Source organism: Paroedura picta, chromosome 3, assembly GCF_049243985.1.
Source record: "Paroedura picta isolate Pp20150507F chromosome 3, Ppicta_v3.0, whole genome shotgun sequence".
Lineage (NCBI taxonomy): Eukaryota > Metazoa > Chordata > Lepidosauria > Squamata > Gekkonidae > Paroedura > Paroedura picta.
The window spans coordinates 175,982,256-176,004,427 of record NC_135371.1 but is presented as its reverse complement, the minus strand read 5'-3'; the positions used below and the strand labels follow the sequence as shown (position 1 = coordinate 176,004,427).

The 22,172-nt window shown below is 58.6% G+C and overlaps 1 protein-coding gene across 1 annotated transcript; it reads left to right on the top strand.

Annotated features, from left to right (window-relative positions):
• The first annotated feature begins 7,129 nt into the window (after nt 1–7,129).
• On the top strand, nt 7,130–19,169 carry TUBB4A (tubulin beta 4A class IVa). Its single transcript, XM_077329850.1, has 4 exons — nt 7,130–7,289; nt 13,963–14,071; nt 15,462–15,572; nt 17,494–19,169. Exons 1-4 carry the CDS (start codon nt 7,233–7,235, stop codon nt 18,549–18,551), a joined length of 1,335 nt encoding a protein of 444 aa, XP_077185965.1. The 5' UTR covers nt 7,130–7,232; the 3' UTR covers nt 18,552–19,169.
• The last annotated feature ends 3,003 nt before the right edge of the window (nt 19,170–22,172 follow it).

Here is a 22,172-nt window from a genome sequence, read left to right as displayed (position 1 = left end):
CAGGCCTTTGCATTCCTTCCCTCCCCCTCCCTCTGTTCTAAAGGGCTCATCCCAGCTTCCTTGGGCGAGCTTCAAGTCATAAAGGCAGGAACAAGAAACCTTTTGTGGCTCTTGGCTGATACCTCCCGCAGGTAGGAGGGTGGCACGCGGGGTGTCCTTTCAGGAGAAAACAGGGCAGGGGATGAAGACCAGCCCCCACGGACCCCCCCTGCCCGCTTCTAGTTGGGCCTCCTTTTCAGGAAGGAAAGGCCCACGCCCCGAGGGGCACCCACCCACACCTCTCCAGGGGTGCACCAAGTATTCTGAGAAAGTGGGCAGGGCTTCTGCCCTAAGGCTCCTGACTGGCTGCTGGAGATGTGATTGGCTGTGCCAATTTTGAAAAGGTTGCTTCAGCAGCAGTGGCTGCCGTAGCCACTGTGTAATGGAAGGTAAACTCTGGCAGCCATTTTGTGGCAGGCTCCGCCTCCTGTGGCAGCCATTTTGTGGCAGGCTCCGCCTCCTGTGGCAGCCATTTTGTGGCCGCCGTTTGGTGGCTGCTCCCACCGCCACGCTGTGTCAGAATTCCAAAGGGGCCCGTGGGCTCAGAAAGGTGGGGGAGCCCAGAACCAGTGGAACTCATTGCCGCAGGATCGGGCACTAGGTCTATAAGCCCTGGGGAAGGGAGGAGTCGGCCATCCAGGCCCAGCTGCTCCCACCTGTAGCTGCCACTATGGTGTCCCAGGAGGGACTAAAATGCCCCTGGTGGCTTCGCTGTTGTGCACAGCGTGGCAAAGCAGCCTGGAGCTTTAAAAAAATTATTTCCAAGAATCGGATATTATATTGTAACGCAATACCCTGTTCTTAAAACTCAAAAGTGGCCCCCACAAACCCGGCTGCCTCATCCAGGGCAGGCCGTGTCCAGTGGGGGAAATGCTCTCCAGTCTGGACCCAGGAAGAGGCAGGGCAGCCCAGCACAGCAGGGCTGGTGCAAAATAGTCTGAGAACAAGTGTGGTGCTTGTGTGTTCTCAAGTGCTCATACCTGCATTAGGTGATCCTGGCTGGTCATGCATGGCCTTCGTTTTGGGGTTTTGCAAATATACGTAACTTTTGTCCCACCTCAAGAGTTACCTTTTTATCAAAAACAACATATATCCAGCGCTCACACAAGGCAGCAGTATTACAAATTCTCACTCATGTTGTTTCTATATAAATCTGGGCATGGCTGCTGAGGTACCACCCCGTGCAGTGACTCATCCAGAGAAGCAACAGGTGGCACCCTTTGAAGGCAAGCGTCATCCAGGCCTGAGCCCCTCACAGGGCAGAGAAGTCATTGCAATTAGAGAAGCTGCATTGGACTAAGAGAACCCTACAGCTCTGCAGGGGGCCTTAATTGGATCATTAATTTCTTTCCTGGAGCTCATTAGAGGCGCTCCACCTTTTCTTTAGAATAATAATTTAGGAATGACGGAGAAAAGAGCTTGGGCTCCATCTGCCGGTGGCTAAAACACCCCACCTCTTTCCCCCAAAGCAGAAAACAATTCAGACGTCTGCATTGCCAGAGATTTCTAAAACAGTCAGATGCCCCAAGATACTTCCTTGTGTCTAAAGATGTGGAGAAAATTGAGAGGGTTCGCGGGAGAGTAATAAGAATGATCCGGGGGTGGCTGGGGACTGAGCCCAGGGAGGAAAGGCTGAGGGGCTGGGGAATGTCCCCCATGGGGAGCAGGAGGCTGAGAGGGGGCAGGGGGGCTCTCTTGGAGTATCGGAAAGGTTGTCCCTTGGAGGAGGGCAGGGAAAGGTTCCTGCTGGCAGCAGAGAGAAGGACCCCCAGTAATGGATTTAAAGTACACAAGGAACAATACTGGCTAGATATCTAGAGAAAAAATTCCTGCGTGGCTTCCTTCCCCAAGGAGGTGGGGAGCTCCCCCTCCCTGGTGGTCTTCAAGCAGCAGCTGGACAGAAACTTCTCCTGGATGCCTGAGGCTGATTCTGCACTGAGCAGGGGGTGGGACTGGATGGCCTGCATGGCTCCTTCCCACTCTAGGATTCTAGGAGTCTAGTTCAGCAGTGGAAGGGGCTGCCTGAGGAGGTGGGGAGCTCCCCCTCATTGGCCGTCTTCAAGCAGCGGCTGGACAGACCCTTCTCCTGGATGCTGGAGGCTGATCCTGCACTGAGCAGGGGGTGGGACTAGATGGCCTTTATGGCCCCTTCCCACTCTAGGATTCTAAGAGTCTAGTTCAGCAGTGGAAGGGGCTGCCTAAGGAGGTGGGGAGCTCCCCCTCACTGGCCCTCTTCAAGCAGAGGCTGGACAGATCCTTCTCCTGGATGCTGGAGGCTGATCCTGCACTGAGCAGGGGGTGGGACTAGATGGCCTTTATGGCCCCTTCCCACTCTAGGATTCTAAGAGTCTAGCTCAGCAATGGAAGAGGCTGCCTAAGGAGGTGGGGAGCTCCCCCTCACTGGCGGTCTTCAAGCAGCGGCTGGACAGATCCTTCTCCTGGATGCTGGAGGCTGATCCTGCCCTGAGCAGGGGGTGGGACTAGATGGCCTGCATGGCCCCTTCCCACTCTAGGATTCTAGGAGTCTAGTTCAGCAGTGGAAGGGGCTGCCTAAGGAGGTGGGGGCTCCCCCTCACTGGCCGTCTTCAAGCAGCGGCTGGACGGGTCCTTCTCCTGGATGCTGGAGGCCGATCCTGCCTTGAGCAGGGGGTGGACTAGATGGCCTTCATGGCCCCTTCCCACTCTAGGATTCTAGGAGTCTAGTTCAGCAGTGGAAGGGGCTGCCTGAGGAGGTGGGGAGTTCCCCCTCACTGGCGGTCTTCAAGCAGCGGCTGGACAGATCCTTCTCCTGGATGCTGGAGGCTGATCCTGCCCAGAGCAGGGGGTGGGACTAGATGGCCTGCATGGCCCCTTCCCACTCTAGGATTCTAGGAGTCTAGTCCAGCAGTGGGATGGGCTGCCTAAGGAGGTGGGGAGGTCCCCCTCACTGGCCATCTTCAAGCAGCGGCTGGACAGATCCTTCTCCTGGATGCTTGAGGCTGATCCTGCTCTGAGCAGGGGGTGGACTAGATGGTCTGCATGGCCCCTTCCCCCTCTAGGATTCTAGGAGTCTAGTTCAGTAGTGGAAGGGGCTGCCTAAGGAGGTGGGGAGCTCCCCCTCACTGGCCGTCTTCAAGCAGCGGCTGGACAGATCCTTCTCCTGGATGCTTGAGGCTGATCCTGCACTGAGCAGGGGGTGGGACTAGATGGCCTTAATGGCCCCTTCCCACTCTAGGATTCTCTGAATCTAAAAGGACTAGACACAAGAAATTTTTCCCCATTAGGAAACAGTTGGGATTCAGTTGGTCTCCTCGAGTTCTTGGAGAAAGGCAGGATACATTCTCTGTGTGAGAAATAAATATGTTGGTTCCAGAATGGACACAATGTCTCGCTTGCTGCTACTGTCCTGAGTGGTGTCCTCCAAGCCAGCAATCGTGCTCAGCTGGAGGAAAGCCCTGAGTCTGGGTCTGGGCCCCACACAGTCCATCGAGATCATCCCGGGCCCCGGCTGAACACGGGGGTCCCTGCTGCCTGGGTCTACAGGAGGGGCTGCCAACCCTTTGGGAATTCTGACACACAAAAGACGCAAAGCTGATGACCGAAGGGCTGGCATAGCTGACCTTCAGTAGCCAAACGGAAACCTGACAGACGACGGTCCCACCTGGCCCCTCCGCTTTCTAAAACCACTTGTGAGAGGAAAGGTGCTGCCACTTGAGTGCCAGGGTGCCCTCGGACACCATGTGGGGACCTTGGGCTGCAGCAAAGGCACAGGGCGAGGTCACCTCCAAGGCACGGGGGGGGGGGACCCAGGGAGGCTTGGCTCCGTCCTGGCCCAGTGAGCAGGGATGTAGAGGATCCCCAGCAGGTGTAGTACAGGGTCACCACGCGTGGCCACTTCCTGCCCTTCAGGACTATCTGCCTATGTGCAACCTCTTAAAGTAATCTTCAAGTATTTAAAAGGCTGCCATGTAGAGGATGGAGCAGAGTTGTTCTCTCTTGCCCTGGAGGGAAGGACCAGAACGAATGGAATGAAATTAATTCAAAAGAAATTCCGTCTAAACCTCCGGAAGAAGTTCCTGACAGTCAGAGCAGTTCCTCAGTGGAACAGGCTTCCTCGGGAGGTGGTGGGTTCTCCATCTTTGGAGATTTTTAAACAGAGGCTGGAGAGCCATATGACAGAGAGGCTGAGCGAGAGGGTTGTGAATGTCCTGCAGTGCAGGGGGTTGGACTAGATGACCCAGGAGGTCCCTTCCAAGTTCCAGCTCTATGATTCTATTATTCTAAATTCCGTCTAAACCTCCAGAAGAAGTTCTTGACCATTAGACCGGTTCCTCAGTGAAACAGGCTTCCTCAGGAGGTGGTGAGTTCTCCATCTTTGGAGATGTTTAAGCAGAGGCTGGAGAGCCATCTGACGGAGAGGCTGATTCTGTGAAGGCTCAAGGGAGTGGCAGGTGACAGTGGATGAGCGAGAGGGTTGTGAGTGTCCTGCATAGTGCAGGGGGTTGGACTGGATGACCCAGGAGGTCCCTTCCAACCCTGTTCTTCTATGATTCTAAGCAGAGGCTCTGCTAAGCCCCGGCCCCTCCCCAGCAAAGCTCAATGCAGCCCTCTGGCCAGGCCTGGCAAGCCATCTGAGGCCTTTCACTGCTGGCTTCCAACTGCAGAGAGGAGGAGGCCCTGAGCAGCCGGAGGCTACGACTGTCCCGATGCAGCACAGAATGGGAAGGCCTCGGAAACAGGCAGGCATTGGGACGTAGGACATGAAGTACATTCCCCACGGAGGGCGGGAGCGGGAGAAGCAGCAGCCAGAAGCAAGGAGGGAGCTGTTGAGGCACCTCGCCCAGGACTGGGACCTGTGCCAAAGACTTTCTGCCCATTCTCTCCTTCCTTGGGCCTCTTCTCCTGAGCCTGCCTCCCTGGGAGAATCGCTCGCCTGGCGCACAGAAATGCCCCTCGCAGCCCTGCAGAGCCCCCACAATCCTGCTGCAGGGAGCAGACTGAAGAACTGAGGCCAGCCACCCTGCCACAACACAGGGGCAGCCCTGAGCCCCTGAGGCAGGGGTAGTCAAACTGCGGCCCTCCAGATGCCCATGGACTACAATTCCCATGAGCCCCTGCCAGGGGCTCATGGGAATTGTAGTCCATGGACATCTGGAGGGCCACAGTTTGACTACCCCTGCCCTTAGGGCTCAGCCCCACATGGTCAGGACCCACAAGCCCCTGCCACCGGGATCTAGCGCTGTTTCGAAGATGGGGGGCACTTTCTAAAGATAAAGCCACTGATTCCTCCGAATCCCCAAAGAGGGATCTCACTGTCATTCTGGCTTGGTGAGGCCAGCCCTTGGCTGAAGGTTCAATGCTAATGGCCAAAATGCACCGTAAAGAGTTCTGCACCACAGGAGTCCCGTGGCACTTGGGAGGTGCCACGTTCAGGCGCCTGTTTTATACAAGATGGAAAGGGAGCCATCCATGAGAGATGCTCGCCATCCCCTGGAGCCGGAGTGAAGGTGGTTTCGGGAGGGGCAGGAGTTCAGCGGAGTGGAGCCTGAACTCCAAAGCAGCAGTTTTCTCCAGCAGATCTCCGTAGACTGGAGATGACCTGTAATTCCAGATCTCCAGGCACCACCTGATGACTGCAAACCGTGGGGTGAGGCCACTGGAAGATCCGGATGGGCAGCTGAGTTCACCTGCCTGCAGCAGCAGAAGAGAGGAAGAGTCCGAAGGAGGACCTTCAAGACTAACACCATTTGTGGCAGGGGAGGGGCTGAAGGAGGGGGCCGGGACTCCCGGAAGCCCCTCCCAGGTCACAAATTATGTTCATCTTGAAGGAGATCCTGGACTCTTCCTCTTTTCTGCTGCTCCAGGCAGACTCACTTGGGGCCTGTCATGCTCTTATCTAATTTGAACTCGACACTGTTTTTATTTTCCACAACCACACCTCACACATATGAAACTCAGCAGATTTCTTCTGCATATGCTGCATTCTAACCCAAAACAGAAAGCTTTTACATGTGAAGACGTCTTCTGCTGGATGAGACCATTTACTCATAGAGGGAGGTGCTCTCCAGGGTCTCAGTTGGAGAACCTGGGACCTCCTGCCTGCCAAGCAGAGGCTCTGCCACTGAGCCAGGGTCTCCGGCCAAGGTCTTTCCCATCCCCTCCTGCCTGGTCCTTCTAACTGGAGATGCCGGGGATTGAACCTGGGACCTCCTGCCTGCCAATCAGAGGCTCTGCCACTGAGCCAGGGTCTCCGGCCAAGGTCTTTCCCATCCCCTCCTGCCTGGTCCTTCTAACTGGAGATGCCGGGGATTGAACCTGGGACCTTCTGCCTGCCAAGCAGAGGCTCTGCCGCTGAGCCAGGGTCCCTCCCCAAGCAAATGAAGCCACCTTATGCTGAATCAGACCCTTTTCCCGGTAAGGAAGGTATTGTCTACTCTGACTGGCCGCTCTTCTCCAGGGTCTCACCAACTGCCTGGCCCAACGAGGCTGATATGCCAAGCGGAGGCTCTACCAGGTTTGGTTGCCAACTCCTGGCTTGGAAATACCTGGTGATTTTCGAGGTGGGGGCAGGAGGGGAGGTCGGGAGGGGCGGGGCTGCAGTGCTTGTGGTCGTGCCAAGGACCGAGCTGGAGGTCCGCGGCAGGATCGAAGCAGGCCGTGGAACTGACCGAGGCGCCGGACCCAGTCGGTTTAAACCTGAACCCGATCCTCTGCTTGCGACTGCATGTCAGTTGGGGCTTCCCCGTCCCGTGTTGCCACCCGCACCCCCGGCCCCCCCAACCAGCCCTTTCCGGCAGGGCCAGGGGGCTCCGGGCCTGGTGCTAGGAGACCCCTCCAGGCCGCCCCTGAAGGTTGGCACCCGGACCTGGCGCGGAGCCTTCATCCCACCCGTCGAGGATTTCTCTGCTCAATGGGAAATCCTGAATTCCAGGCGACCCTCGAGCCAGAAAGTCCCGACTCGGCTTCCCTTCACGACCCGCCCCGCCCGCCGCCATCCTGGCCCAGTGGGCGAGCGCGCCTCCGAGCATGCACAGAGCGCTTCCCCGCCAGCCGCAGGCCCGTCGGGAAGGACGGGGGGGGGGGGGGGAAACCAGGCCGCGGCCGCACATGCGCAGTGCCGGCGCCGGCCCCTCCCTCCGCGGGCGGGCGGCATTTAAGGCGCGGCGGCGGCGGCGGCGGCAGAGCGAGGAGCGCAGCGGGCGGCGGCGACGACCATGAGGGAGATCGTGCACCTGCAGGCCGGCCAGTGCGGCAACCAGATCGGGGCCAAGGTCAGGGCGCGGCGGACGCACCACTCCCCCGCCCTGGCGGCGGAACCCGGGGTGGGGGTGGGGGGGCTCTGTCCGCAATGCGGCCGGCAACATGGCTCCCGCCTGGCCGCGCGGCAGAGGGGGGGGGCGCCCGTCCTGGCCTGGCCCCCGGCCTCCTCCCCCCCCCTCTCTGGGCAGGCTGCAGTGGCCGGCGGGCCCGGTGCCAAGCTCCCGGGAAGGAGCCGCAGTCCCGGCGCGTGGCTGCCTCTGCCCCCCCCCCCTCCCGGCTCCAGGATCCCCGGTGCAGCCTGCGGGCTCCGGCGGAACGGTGCTGGGGAGAGCCGCAGAGCTGGTCCCGGCCGGGCGGGTCTTCGGGCTCCATCGCGCGGGGGCTCCGCGGGAAAAGGGCCGGCGGGAGGGGATGGGGAGGGGAGGGGAGCCCCCGATGGGAGTCGCTGCCAGCCGGGCTCAGCAATGCTGGCTCGGAGGGCCGAAGGAGCTGCTTGTGCTTTCGGAGGGGCTGCGGCTCAGTGGCCCGCGGGAGGCCCCGGCTCGATGCTCGGCTGCTCCGGTTGGAAGGGACCCGGCCCGAGATGAGCTTGGCCCCAGAGCCTGGAGAACTGCTGCCGGCCTGAGTGGGCAATGCTGACCTTCAGGATCTGACAGTCAGCTTCAAATATTTTCATGAGATTGGGGAAGGGCCCTGCCTCAGGGGGTCCCAAGTTCCACCCCCAGCAGCTCTGGCTGAAAAGGACCCGGCAGGAGGGGACGGGAAAGGCCCCCTCCCTCAGGACCTTGAGAGCAGCTGCCAACCTGAGTAGACAATACCGAATGTGATGGACCAGCCATCTCAAGCCTGTGGGTTGGAAGTCACGCTTAGCAAGAATTGTGAGAATTTAGAACAAATTTACAATCCAGGGGCACCTTTAAGACCAGCGAATGCTGGCAGGGGCTCCTGGGAATTGTAGTCCATGGACATCTGGAGGGCCGCAGTTTGACTACCCCTGTTTAAGACCAACAAACTCCTATTCAAGCCACGAGCTTTTGTGTGCCCGCCCTCTTACTCAGATTCCAGCTGAGGACACCCTTGTGTAAGAATTGCAAGACAGTCCCTAGGTTTGCTCCCTGAATTGGCAAGGTTCCCGGGGGGGGGGGGGGGGCTTTCAAAGCAGTTGATTCCCCCAAACTGGGGTTGCCGGTGCCTTCCAGCCATTTCCCCCAAAAGGCCTTGACCTCTCTCCTGCTCATGCTCAGAACCGCCCTCCTGGTTTGCCCCAATGGCTGCCTGGGGGGCCGGCTCCGTCCCCTCCAGCATCCTTGACGGGCATCTCAGCACCAAAGCAGAGACCCCCGCATGGCAGCTGCAGGTGGTGGGAGCTTGCAGGCTGCTAGAGCCAGGAGAGTTTTCCCGGCCGCCCGTTTGTCCTTAAGGGTGTTCTTTCCCCGCTTTTCTTCCGGGAAATAGGTCAGAAGCACAACCCGCTTGTCCGGCGCGGCCTGGCAGTCACGCGGCCCGGGCTGTGCGCTCTCTGTGCCCCCTGGGCTCTCCCGGGAAGCAGCACTGCCAGCGGGCACACTCCCCTCCCCCTCCAGCCGCTCTCTGACCGGCCATGCCGATTGGCTGGGGGGTGGGGGGGAGAGGGAACCGCTTGGCACAGCCGTGGCTGGGGCCTCGCACGACGGATTGGGGCCTGGCATGGTTGGAACATGCGTGTAACAAGAACTTTGCTCGGGGTTGAGTGCCGCGGCTGTGGTTCCAGTCCCCGCTCTGCTGTGGAAGCTTGCTTGGGTGACCTTGGGCCAGTCGCACCATTGCAGCCACGCCCGCCTCACAGGGTTGTCGTGGGGAGCCAGTGGAGGAAGGGACAGCCTGCGCGGTCCCCGTAGAGGTGAAAGGCCAGGCATAAAGGGAGTAAATAAATACTCTGTGTTGTCTGACCTCTCGGGAGCCCAAAATGTCCTGCCCTCTGTTCCCCAGCAAAGAAAGATGGGGGACTGATGTATGAATTCCCTGCCCACAAACACAGACACCGCCCGTGCGCTCTGCAGTCATGGCACGAAGATGCAAATGTGCCACCTTGCAGAGAGCTGGGCCTGAGCCAGCACCACGGAGCTTGCGCCCTCCCCGCCGTCTGTGCGCTCAGTCAGCGCCTGGGAGGGGCACCTGGCTGGGAATAACTCAGCACCCTTCTTGTGCCGGCTGGTGGGGCCGCTCCTTCCGAAGGCCCCCTCCCCTCCCTCCCGCTGCCCCGGCCCATTTCTTGGGGGCCCTCGGCCGCTTCTGCCGGGCCGCCCCCTTGCTGGGAAGCCGGGAGCCCCTCCCAGGGGTTGAGGTTGCTCCCCTCGCCTCTCCCGGAACATCTGTTCGCCTTCCAGCTAAGATCCGGCGGGGGGGGGGAATCTGAGGGCATTAAGAAGGGGAAGGAGCTTAAAGACTTATCTGCACAGATGAACAGGGCGGGCATGCACCGAGGAGGGGGGGGGGCTGCGTGCCATGCAAGTCACAGGCTTCAGATGGGCCTCCAAGTGCAGTTATGCACTGAGGGAGCGCCATTGGCTTCCTGGTGGGCGCATGTGTGAGCGCATGGGTGTGCTTCTCCTGCACAGAGCCCAGCAGGCTGCGGCCTCACCCTTTTTGGGCACGAGAACCATCTTGCTCTCCTGCGGAGCAAAGGCAGCAGCGGCCATGCTCTCTGGCTGGGATTTCGGTGTGCATGGCGCATCTTCCCCTGTGCCTCTTCAGAGCTGGGCTGGGACCGCCTGTCAGTGGCAAGAGCTCCCTTGGAAAGCCCAGCCACAGGCAGGGGACCGGGACACCCCCAAAGGGAGGAGAGGCAAAAGACAGGGCACAGCAGATCCTTCAGAGCTCACCCACCCGCAGCGGGAATGCCGGGGAAGGATCTGGCCTCTGACACCTCCGCACGCCCTTGGGCCAGGCTGGGCCGGGAAGAGACAACCGTCAGGCACGTCTGCCTGCTGCCCTCCTCCTGGCTCTTGGGCTGGGTGGATTTGCGCCTGCAGGGCCAGCCTCTCCCTGCGGGGAGGGGGAGGAGAAGCGGCAGCTAGGGTGTCTTCTGCTTCCCTTCTCCGGCTCCCCCTTTGGGTGTTCGCCGGCTGCTGGGTATAAATAGAAGCTGCCACTCAGGCTGCCGCGGCTCCAGCTGGCACGGAGACGCCATTTTGTGTGGAGAAATGCCTCCGTGCGGACGGTGGCCAGGAAGCTCCCTGGCTTGAACTGCTGGGCAGGAATCCTGCCTTGGGAGGGAGGGGCAACTCTCGGCTCCAGCAGGACCCCCGGGCTGAAGAGACAGAAGGGGGGAGACAGTCAGAGTAGTTCAGCAGTGGAATAGGCTGCCTAAGGAGGTGGTGAGCTCCCCCTCACTGGCAGTCTTCAAGCAAAGGTTGGATGCACACTTTTCTTGGATGCTTTAGGATGCTTAGGGCTGATCCTGCGTTGAGCAGGGGGTGGGACTAGATGGCCTCTATGGCCCCTTCCAACTCTAAGATTCTGGAGGGCCGCAGTTTGACTACCCCTGCCAGGCCAATCTGGAAATTTATCCCTGACTCAAAGTTACGTGTAAGAAAGGGCGGGGAGTGCCCAGCAGTGACCCATCTCTTCCTGATCTCCATCTCACAAGTGAGAAGGGATCTGGGCCAGACTCCCTCAGGTCTCAGTAACTCTGGCTCCTGTGTTGAGGGACCCCGCTCTGGAGTCTTCCCTGCTGTGGTTGACTCTTTCGGGTAGGGGGGCTGTTTGAGCATTGGTGTGCATGCGCCCACCTTCAGGGGCCTGACTGGCAGATGGGCATGACCTGGCAAAACTGAAGGAATCCTTCAGGTGCTCAGCCCTACTTGGTTCCGGGTGTCAAGGTGTGGAGCATAAGAAGATGAGCTACCATGTGCTGAACTGGACCCTGGGGCTGGCTGTCTGCTCAGAGTGGCTGCTGCTCTTCAGGGTCCCAATCAAGGTCTTTCCCATCCCTCCTGGCTGGCCCTTGTAAGTGGCTGGCCCCTGGGGGAGAGGGGAGGCTGGACTGGAGGGACCCTCCCTGGCCTGACCCAGCAGGGCTCTTCTGAGGGTCTTCTCAGGGGAAGGCCTCGGCCTCTCTGCCCTGTGGCTGGCCCTGCAGAGGGACTGGCTGGCCCCTGGGGGAGACGGGAGGCTGGACTGGAGGGACCCTCCCTGGCCTACCCAGCAGGGCTCTTCTGAGGGTCTTTTCAGGGGAAGGCCTCGGCCTCCCTGCCCTGTGGCTGGCCCTGCAGAGGAACTGGCTGGCCCCTGGGTGAGACGGGAGGCTGGACTGGAGGGACCCTCCCTGGCCTGACCCAGCAGGGCTCTTCTGAGGGTCTTTTCAGGGGAAGGCCTCGGCCTCCCTGCCCTGTGGCTGGCCCTGCAGAGGAACTGGCTGGCCCCTGGGTGAGACGGGAGGCTGGACTGGAGGGACCCTCCCTGGCCTACCCAGCAGGGCTCTTCTGAGGGTCTTTTCAGGGGAAGGCCTCGGCCTCCCTGCCCTGTGGCTGGCCCTGCAGAGGAACTGGCTGGCCCCTGGGTGAGACGGGAGGCTGGACTGGAGGGACCCTCCCTGGCTTACCCAGCAGGGCTCTTCTGAGGGTCTTCTCAGGGGAAGGCCTCGGCCTCTGCCCTGTGGCTGGCCCTGCAGAGGAACTGGCTGGCCCCTGGGTGAGACGGGAGGCTGGACTGGAGGGACCCTCCCTGGCCTGACCCAGCAGGGCTCTTCTGAGGGTCTTCTCAGGGGAAGGCCTCGGCCTCTCTGCCCTGTGGCTGGCCCTGCAGAGGGACTGGCTGGCCCCTGGGTGAGAGGGGAGGCTGGACTGGAGGGACCCTCCCTGGCCTGACCCAGCAGGGCTCTTCGGAGGGTCTTCTCAGGGGAAGGCCTCGGCCTCTCTGCCCTGTGGCTGGCCCTGCAGAGGGACTGGCTGGCCCCTGGGTGAGATGGGAGGCTGGACTGGAGGGCCTGACCCAGCAGGGCTCTTCTGAGGGTCTTCTCAGGGGAAGGCCTCGGCCTCTCTGCCCTGTGGCTGGCCCTGCAGAGGAACTGGCTGGCCCCTGGGTGAGACGGGACTGAGGCTGGACTGGAGGGACCCTCCCTGGCCTGACCCAGCAGGATTCTACTGAGGGTCTTCTCAGGGGAAGGCCTTGGCCTCTCTGCCCTGTGGCTGGCCCTGAAGGTGGGAGGCTGGACTGGATGGGCGACCCTGCAAGTCAAGAGAGGTTTAGAGGCCATTTCCCATCACCTGACTTCTCTGATGGTTGACCTGGCCTATTTAACTTCAGTTATGAAGACCTCCCTGCCCTGTTTTTCCTTGTGGCCCAAGGAGGTGGCCTCAATTCAAGAAATGGGTTTGCCCCTGCAGTAAACCTCTGCCGAAAAGTGTTTATCAAGGGTGAACAGCTATATTAGAGACCAACAAGATTTATTTGAGGAGGGGGGGTGAGCTTTTGAGGGTCAACGTTCTCTTCCTCAGATACCCCCGGGATGCTGCGGAGAATGATCCCCGTCAAGGTGGGCCACTGCCCATCTGCCGTCTTGGTTTTGGAGATCATTGGGTGCCTGAATGGCCTGGTCCCTGATCTGGGGCAGTGGAGAGAAGCTGATACCCCAGAGGGGGCTGGCCAGTTATCTGAGCTCCCCAGCAGGAGGCAGGTGTAAAATGACAGGTGAGAGGTCCAAGGCTGTTCTCCCGGCAGCCGTCTGGAGCTGCGAGGTAATGCATCCGCCTCATGTTGCTTCTCCCCTTCCTCTGTGGAGTGGGAAATCCAAGTCGTACCCCGTCTAGCTAGCAGCTGTCAGGCGGTTCCCCCATGTGAGCAATGCAAGCGCTGAAAGGGGACGTGTTCTCTGCCGGAGGGCGCAGGGTGGCTTGGCGTTTAGATGCCTTCCTGGAGGACGGGTCTGTCAGTGATCCTAGCCATGGCCATGAAAGAGAACCTACACATTCAGAGGAGGTCCACCCTGGATCCTGGTGCCAGGAGGTCACATCAGGGGAAGGCCTCAGTCTCCCTGCCCTGTTGGAGGGCCTCCAGAGGAATGGTTGGCCACTGTGTAGGAAGATAGGATGCTGGACTGCGTGGACCCAGCAGGGCTCTTCTGAGGGTCCTTATCAGGGAGAAGGCCTTGGCTTCTCCTCCTTGTGGCTGGCCCTCCAGAGGACCTCGTAGGCCACTGTGTGGGAAGATAGGATGCTGGACTGGTGGGACCCTCCCTGGTCTGACCAAGTAGGGCTTTTCTGAGGTACTTAGCAGGGAGAAGGCCTTGGCTTCTCTGCCCTATGACTGGCCCTCCAGAGGACCTCGTTGGCCCCAGTGTGAGAAGGGATGCTGGACTGGATGGACCTTCACTGGTCTGATCTGGAAGGGCTCTTCAGGGGAAGGCCTCAGACTCCAGGCCCTTTTGTTGGCCCCTGGTTGGGCCAACTGGTTGGCTGGTGTGAGCCGGTTGGCCCCCGTGTGAGAAGGCAGGAGGCTGGACTGATCCAGCAGGGCAGTGTTGATGTTCTTATTGCTGGTAGGAGCATCTCTTGATGAGCTCCCATGTGGACCAGGCCCCTGGCAGCTGTCCTGTGCATGCCAGTACTAATCTGCTTCCTTCCCCAGTTCCTGAGTGGTGAAGAGAGACTTTTCATAGGGGTTTGGTCCCCTGATTATCCCTAAAGGTTTCCCCTTTTCCAACAGTTCTGGGAAGTCATCAGCGATGAGCATGGCATAGACCCCACTGGCACCTACCATGGAGATAGCGATCTCCAGCTGGAGAGGATCAATGTCTACTACAATGAGGCCTCAGGTGAGTAGTACAGGTAGCAGAGTCCCCTGGAAGCACCCTGTGGTCCTTGCTGCAGAAATCCACCTGCAGTCATCTCTTCTTTTCCCACCCCCACCCCCAAATGCTTCCCTCTGTTCTCTGCCAGGCACTCTCAGCCCCTCCCATAGGGAACGGCCTGCTTCTGCTCTCTTGACTGTGCAAAACAGAATTATTCAGGAGGGCTTTTTGCACAGGTAAATAGAGCTTCACCCAGGTGGGATTCCCGGCCACAGGAAGTGGTGGAGGATAGGAGCACAGGCAGCCTCAAGAGCAGAGGAGCAGAGGTCTATAAGTGGCTATTGGCCACAAGGTATAGATGGAAAACTGGGGCAGAGGGGCTCTGTCTTTGGGGGGCCACAGTGGGGGGGGGCTTCTGGAGTTCTGTCCCTGCTGAGGGACCTCCTGGCGGCCCCTGCGTTTTGGCCCCTGAGTGACACAGATTGTTGGACCGGATGAGCCATTGGCCTGATCCAACATGGCTTCTCTTATGGTCTTATGCCCAGGCTTAACTCTGGTTTATCTACAAATTTTCTTTGGATCAGCAGCGTGAAATTTAATAGGAAAGCTATGGACAAGGGGGGGGGGGGATGCATTTTTAGAAAGGAGAGAGACATTGTAACAGAGCGGTCCGCTGAAATACACTGTTTACGGATGCGATACTGTGTCTCACTTTGTTTAAAACATACTGTTTGGAACGTAACACGTTGTTCCAAAATTCTGCAGTTCCAAATCCTGCTTCTAGGTGAGAAAGACAAACATTAATTTGAACGCCGGCCCGGCTGAATCAGTAACGCTCCCGATTGGTCCACCAAACTGGCTGGCACGGATCCGGGTACCTGGTTTCCCTTTTGCACGCTTGGCCTTTGACAGGACTGGGCTGCCAAATCCCCCAGTGCTGGATCAGCCCCACCGGTCACTTTAGAGAGGAGGGTCTGTTAGTAGACCAGGAGGCCCCCTGAAAGAAAGAAAGAAAGAAAGAAAGAAAGAAAGAAAGAAAGAAAGAAAGAAAGAAAGAAAGAAAGAAAGAAAGAAAGAAAGAAAGAAAGAAAGAAAGAAAGAAAGAATTGTATCATACGCCAGGGCCGTGTTTTCTTTATTCTCGGATACTGGCAATTCAGCCAGTGTGGTTTCCAGCCGTTGTTTTGAATAAACAGTAACATCAATCACGGCTTTATTTGGGTATCCTACAACCGAGCGGTCATCGGTTTGTTTTCCTTCTGCTCCGAAGCAGGTCTGCAGGCAACATTTGAGTCTGTTCCCTCTGGCAAGGGGGCAGACCCTCGGAGGTTAAAGTAATGGGGTGGGGGCTGTTGTCACAGGTGGATATTTGCCCCATTTTTAAGTCTCCTTCCCCCCCCCCCCTCTTCCTCAGGCGGCAAGTATGTCCCTCGGGCTGTCTTGGTTGACCTGGAACCCGGCACCATGGACTCCGTCCGGTCTGGACCGTTTGGCCAAATCTTCCGGCCGGACAACTTTGTCTTCGGTAAGGAGCCGGTTGGGAAGGCTGCGGGAGCCCACGGGTTCGGTCCGTGCCGGACGTGGTGTGTTTCTCGTGAAACGGAGAGAGACTCTTGTGGGTGACTGATTTGGAGGAAGCAGCCAGCTGCGCAGGCAGTCCTGGGAGGGATTCCAGCCCCAAGTGCTCCAGGAAAGTTACAGGACTGGATGCAACACGCAGGGCAGGGTTTTGCAGCCAGGGGCGGCACCATGGGGGGGCCCTGCCTGTTGCTCTGGCACCACAGCACAAGGGTCTTCGCTAGAGGATGGAAGGGGCGCTGCAGCCACCATTTTGTGCTTGGCTCCACCTCTGAGAGCAGCCATTTTGTGGCTGCGTCCACCACACTGTCTCAGAATTCCAGGGTTACCAACAGGCTCAAAAGATGGAGGACCCCTGCTGGGCTGTGTTGAGATGGGCACAAACCTTTAAAAAAACCCGGTTCAGTTTGGGATTCGGGGAGGCCCCCAAACTGAGCCCAAAGATCCCCACCCAAACCGAGCCAAGCCAATTAGGCACGTTTGCTTCCCCCTTTCTCCCAGCCAGGGCTCTCACCATGGCTGGGGGAGCGGGGAGTCTCCCAGGAGGGGTTAAGTGGCTGGCAGTGTGTGTGGAGATCGGGGGGGGGGAATGCCAAGGAAGGGTTAAATGCTGCCAGCCATTTAACCTATCCTTTTGGCTCCGCCCGCCCCCACTTTGAAGCTGGCACACCGCCATCACTTTTCCTCTCTGCGCCACGGCACTGCCCTCCTACACCTCCTATTTCAGACGATACAAGTAATTTTTTGTAATGCTCCTGAACAGAAATATCTTTAAATGAGAACTGTCTGTGGAACGGGTTGCTTAGAACCGGAGCCTGAGGCCACCTTTGGAATTGACACAGCACTGTGGGTGGGCACTGCCACAAAATGGCTGCCACCAGAGACAGAGCCAAGGACAAAATGGCTGCTGCTGCAGCTTGCCTTCTGTCACACCGTGAAGATCCCCGTGCTGCCATGAAAAAACTGGCTTGGAGGCAGGAAAGTTGATGAGTGCTGTGGAGACCTTGGTCACTCTGTTGGGTTAGATCAGGGGTAGTCAAACTGCGGCCCTCCAGATGTCCATGGACTACAATTCCCAGGAGCCCCTGCCAGCATTCGCTGGCAGGGGCTCCTGGGAATTGTAGTCCATGGACATCTGGAGGGCCGCAGTTTGACTACCCCTGGGTTAGATCCTTAAGAATATTTGGCTGTATGGTTGCAGGTGTGCAATTCTGCCACTGCATAGAACTTTTGACCTTCCTGAGAACAGAAACTGGTGGAAGGCAGAGCTGGATTTGTGAATATTCTCCCTAAGATTGTAGGAGCCCCTTCTAGAAGCCCCCTCCAGTTTTTCCAAAATATCATCAATTAGCCAGTCTGCTGCTTAGAACGGCAGACATCAAAATGGCACACAGAATACTCCCAGTCCAACATCTGGACGACTGTAAGTGCAGGAATGGTCTTGCTACAGCAATAAAAGGCAGGCCATTTCGGGCCCCGCTGGTGGACCTCTTGATGGCCCCTGGGCTTTGGCCATTGTGTGATGCAGTGTTGGGCTAGATGGGCCACTGCCTTATCTGGCTTCTCTTATGTTCTTAATTGCTGGAATTTGGGAGTCTGAGCATGGTGGCCAGGAGTGTTCCATGAATTCTGGCTCTTCTAAAGTTATTAGAAAATGGCTTCAGAAGCTCCTCCATACAGGTGCTGTTTGCACAGGTGGACGTGGGCTCCATCTTGCTCTGTCAGCTCAGAAGAATTTTGCTTGTTTCCCATAATAGACGGCTTTGCCTCCTTACGGCTCTCTAGAAACCGCAGCTGGGCTTGGCCCCCGTTGGTGCCCCAGCCGTCTTAACCCCTTCCCCCGTCCCCACTCTTTCCCTGCTGCGTAGGCCAAAGCGGAGCCGGGAACAACTGGGCCAAAGGACACTACACGGAAGGGGCCGAGCTGGTCGACTCCGTCCTGGACGTGGTGCGGAAGGAAGCCGAGAGCTGCGACTGTCTCCAGGGCTTCCAGCTGACCCACTCGCTCGGCGGCGGCACCGGCTCCGGGATGGGCACCCTGCTGATCAGCAAGATCCGGGAGGAGTACCCGGACCGCATCATGAACACCTTCAGCGTGGTGCCGTCGCCCAAGGTCTCGGACACTGTGGTGGAGCCGTACAACGCCACGCTCTCCGTGCACCAGCTGGTGGAGAACACGGACGAGACCTACTGCATCGACAACGAGGCCCTCTACGACATCTGCTTCCGGACCCTCAAGCTCACCACGCCCACCTACGGGGACCTCAACCACCTGGTCTCGGCCACCATGAGCGGCGTGACCACCTGCCTGCGCTTCCCCGGGCAGCTCAACGCCGACCTGCGCAAGCTGGCCGTGAACATGGTGCCCTTCCCCCGCCTCCACTTCTTCATGCCGGGCTTCGCCCCCCTCACCAGCCGGGGCAGCCAGCAGTACCGCGCCCTGACGGTGCCGGAGCTGACCCAGCAGATGTTCGACGCCAAGAACATGATGGCGGCCTGCGACCCCCGCCACGGGCGCTACCTGACGGTGGCTGCGGTCTTCCGCGGGAGGATGTCCATGAAGGAGGTGGACGAGCAGATGCTCAACGTGCAGAACAAGAACAGCAGCTACTTCGTGGAGTGGATCCCCAACAACGTCAAGACGGCCGTGTGCGACATCCCGCCCCGCGGGCTCAAGATGGCCGCCACCTTCATCGGCAACAGCACGGCCATCCAGGAGCTCTTCAAGCGCATCTCTGAGCAGTTCACGGCCATGTTCCGGCGCAAGGCCTTCCTCCACTGGTACACGGGCGAGGGCATGGACGAGATGGAGTTCACGGAGGCCGAGAGCAACATGAACGACCTGGTCTCGGAGTACCAGCAGTACCAAGACGCGACGGCTGAAGAGGGGGAGTTTGAGGAGGAGGCCGAGGAGGAAGTGGCGTGAAGAACTCTCCTCCGCACCCCCCGTCCCGCGCCTCCTTTTTATTCCCACCCGTCTTCGGAACCGACGGGCCCTATTTCTGCGCTGGCACGGGCTTGAACGGGCCGATGCCCACTGTGGAGGGGCCCCGAGCTTTCCCTCCTTCCCTCCCGCCTGCCGAGGCCACAATCCACACGGGATTGGGTGGGGGGGTCTCCTCTGTTCAGGAACGGCAGCGAGTGGTAATATGTCTAGCAGAAGCACTACGGACCCTCTTTCTCACCGGCTCCTCCCCGACCCCCTTGCCCCCTCTCCAGAGCACCTTCTCTGCGGTGATGTCCGTCTTCCATGTTTTGTGTGGTCCTGTGGATTTTTTTGTTGGTTTGTTTGGTTCCAAGGAATGAGTATGCACTAACTTGTAATCTGCATTGTTCTAGAAGTTTTTTTTCCCTCTCTCTCTCTTTCTCTCCCATCTAGACCAGGTTTAAAGGAAAGGTTAATGGGGCTGGGCGGGGAGGGGGGGTGTTCTGCAAGGCCGGGGCTCTCCTTTAGGGTGGAACGTAGTCCCCTACTGAGTGTGTTTCCTGTCCCAAGTGGTTGTGTGTCTGCACAATAAACTACTGAGTATCGGATACAGGCTGATCCTGGGTCTTGAGTGCTCTCTTGTCCCGTCTGCCCTGCAGGGAAGGGGATCGGAGCCCTTGTCTCTGCGTAAGACGCTTGCTCTCCCATGGGAGGCTGGTTTCCTCACATGTAAGGGGGGAGGTTAACACCAGATCCTGAAGGAACGGGTTACATGATGCATGGGGGATATTCATGAAGTTATTCCTGTGGGAGACACAATAAACCCTGAAGGTGACTTACATTGAATCAGGACCTCCCCCCCTCCCCCTTGGTCCACCAAAGTCAGCATTGCCTGCTCAGACTGGTAGCTGCTCTCCTGGTCTCAGGCGGGGGTCTTCCCCATCCCCTCCTGCCTGGTTCTGTTTAAGTGGAGATGCTGCCAGGGGTTGGACTTGGGACCTTCTGCATGCTGAGCACATGCTCTGCCACTGAGCCATTTCCCCGTCCCATAAACTAGGCATTAATTCTATCCCGTTCTCACAATGAGTACAGCTTGGCATAGTAGTTAAGAGTGGCAGCTTCTAATCTGGTGAGTTGGGTTTGATTCCCCTACTCCTCCTCCCCCACCTGCAGCCTCCTGGGTGACTTTGGCCAGTCACAGCCCTGTTAGAGCTGTTCTCTCAGAGCAGGTTCTCTGTCTCAGCCCCACCTCCCTCAAAGGGTGTCTGTTGTGGGGAGAAGGAAAAGTGATTGTAAGCCCCTTTGAGACTCCTTTGGGTAGAGAAAAGCGGCATATAAGAACCAACTCTTCTTCTCCTTCAGTAATCTCAGGGCTCTCTCAGCCTCCCCTCCCTCACAGGGTGTCTGTTGTGGGGAGAGGAAAGGGAAGGCGATTGGAAGCCACTTTGAGCCTCCTTTGGGTACAGAAAAGCGGCATATAAAAGCCAACTCTTTCTTCGAGTGGTGAAAAGCAGGGTATAAAAACCAATGCTTCTACTCAAAGCAGCCTTCTATTGAAGGAGACCCCTCGTCCATCAAGGTCCACCCTGTCTGCAGACTGGCAGACTGGTGAGGTCAGTGGAGCGGAGAGAGCTCTAGAAGAGCTGGGACTGGCCTAAGGTCACCCAGCAGGCTACATGTGGAAGGAAGAGCCAGGAAACTAACCCAGTTCTGCGGTTTAAAAGCTGCTGTGGGAGACGCCCTGTCCTGGTACCCCTGCTGACATCTGAAGCCCGAAGGTATATTCTGTGCTTTAATCAGGGCAGAGTCTGGATAGAAACCTCAAATAACTACAGTCTCCCCGCCCAGGTCTCCAAGCCACAGTAGACTGGCTTAAGGCACAGCGATGGGGGAGGAACCCCTTGGGTGCAGGACAAGCGAGTGTAGGCAGCAGGACAGGTAAGGCGTCCGGAACAGGCTAAGGTGGGGTGATCCGGTGTGACTTCCACGTCAGCGATGGGACTGATTGAAGAGCCTGGAGGGCCGGGGAATCCAGATTTTGTAGACGTGGCAATTAGCAAGCTATTTGGGGAGCGCCCTTGCTGATGTCTGGGGAGGTTATGCTGTGGGGGGTGAGGAGGAGGTTAAATGTCTGCGAACTTGAGACAGGGAAATTCCTGTCCTTTGGGGGAGGGGGGGGGAGACCAAGATGGAGGTCTTTCCTGGAGGCTCGGAGCGGTTTGAGGGGCTTGAAGGACAGGTCTGCATGGAACAAGCCCCCCCGCCCCCCGTCCCAGCATAGACGAAGGGCCCCCAAAGGCGGTCAGTCCTCGGAGGGGAGAGGACCAAGGAAGCCCGAGGCTGCTGTGCAGAGGCTGGCCAGGCCGAGCACAGCCCTTGTCTTGAAATCCGGATGGGTGGCCATCATCCGCTGCAACCTGACAGCAGAAATGGAGGGCCTGAAGTTTGTGCCAGAGGACTGGATCATACCCTGATGCCGCCTTGGGGACAGAGACTGTCAAGAAGTGGCAGAAGGACTGGGACGTGTCCAGCCGGGATCAAGAAGGCCCCTGAGAGCAGCCAAGGGGTGTCCCAATGCTCTGACCCCCTTCCACGCGAGTAGACCTTTGAGCGAGGCCACCCTCCCTGGATCCCTTTGACCCAAGCCTCCGTGCTCAAGCTGTGCAGGAGCCCTTCTCTCTTTCAAAAGCCTCCCCCCCCCCCGGCTTCTATTGTGTCTTTCCCCGGCAAGAACTGGCCCTGTTCCTGCGTGCTGCTCCAGCCCCACAATGTGTCCCTTTGTGTGGCTGAGAAATCCAGCAGAGGGGGGGGGGAGAGCCAGGCCCTCCTGTCCTGTTCTTTGCTTGGTGTCTCTACTCTGACGTCTGCGTTGGGTGTCAGAAGGGGACCAAGACCAACCGGGCAGGCCTCAAATGCACGGCTGCGGTCCAAAGGGCCCACCTGCTCAGCCTTGCTTAGCAGACTGGGAAAGTTTTTCCAGCAGAAACCTGGCTCCTGTAAGCAGCCCCCGAGGACTGAGTGAGCAGGATTCTCCTTGCGGGGTCTGGTGGCCCCTGGAAGGACAGACGGGGGGGGGGGTGAGGCTTGGAGACCCTTTGGTACCTGCTGTGCACAAGCCCAGTCCTCCGTTCGCAGGGCTCTGCAGCAAGAAATTGGGAAGCCTGATGAGCAAGGGCAGCTGCCGGTGCTCATGGTTTAAAAATAGCATCAAGGCGAGGCGACATTTGCGTTTCGGGGGAGTGCAGAAGCCGAGCGAGGAGAGGATCTTGATTCGTAATGCGGTCAGACAGCCCGAGCCTCTTGCATTTATTTGGGGTGGATTCCCCGACACGAGTCCCGTAGGATTGACAGGACGGAGCATCCAATAAGCAGTGCAGAACCGGCCAGAAATCTGAAACCAGGGCAAGGGCTGGGCCCCCTTCCCTCCGAGGAAGGGCTGGCCAGTGGGGGGCTTTGGGGCTGAGAGCAGAGGCGACAAAGGCAGGGCATGAGAGAGGCATGCAAAAGGATGCCCGGGGCGGAGAGGGCTCACAGAGATTTCTTTCTCCCTCTCCCAAAAGACTAGGTGGAGGGAGTCCAGTGGAGCGGATGGGCAGTAGGTTCAAGACAGGCCCAAGGAGA

Excerpts from the sequence above, each read along its gene's own strand:
- TUBB4A (XM_077329850.1), top strand. The coding sequence starts at position 7,233 with ATGAGGGAGATCGTGCACCTGCAGGCCGGCCAGTGCGGCAACCAGATC. Across the intron at positions 14,072-15,461 it reads CTACTACAATGAGGCCTCAG|GCGGCAAGTATGTCCCTCGG; the intron begins GTGAGTAGTACA and ends CCTCTTCCTCAG. Across the intron at positions 15,573-17,493 it reads GCCGGACAACTTTGTCTTCG|GCCAAAGCGGAGCCGGGAAC; the intron begins GTAAGGAGCCGG and ends CCTGCTGCGTAG.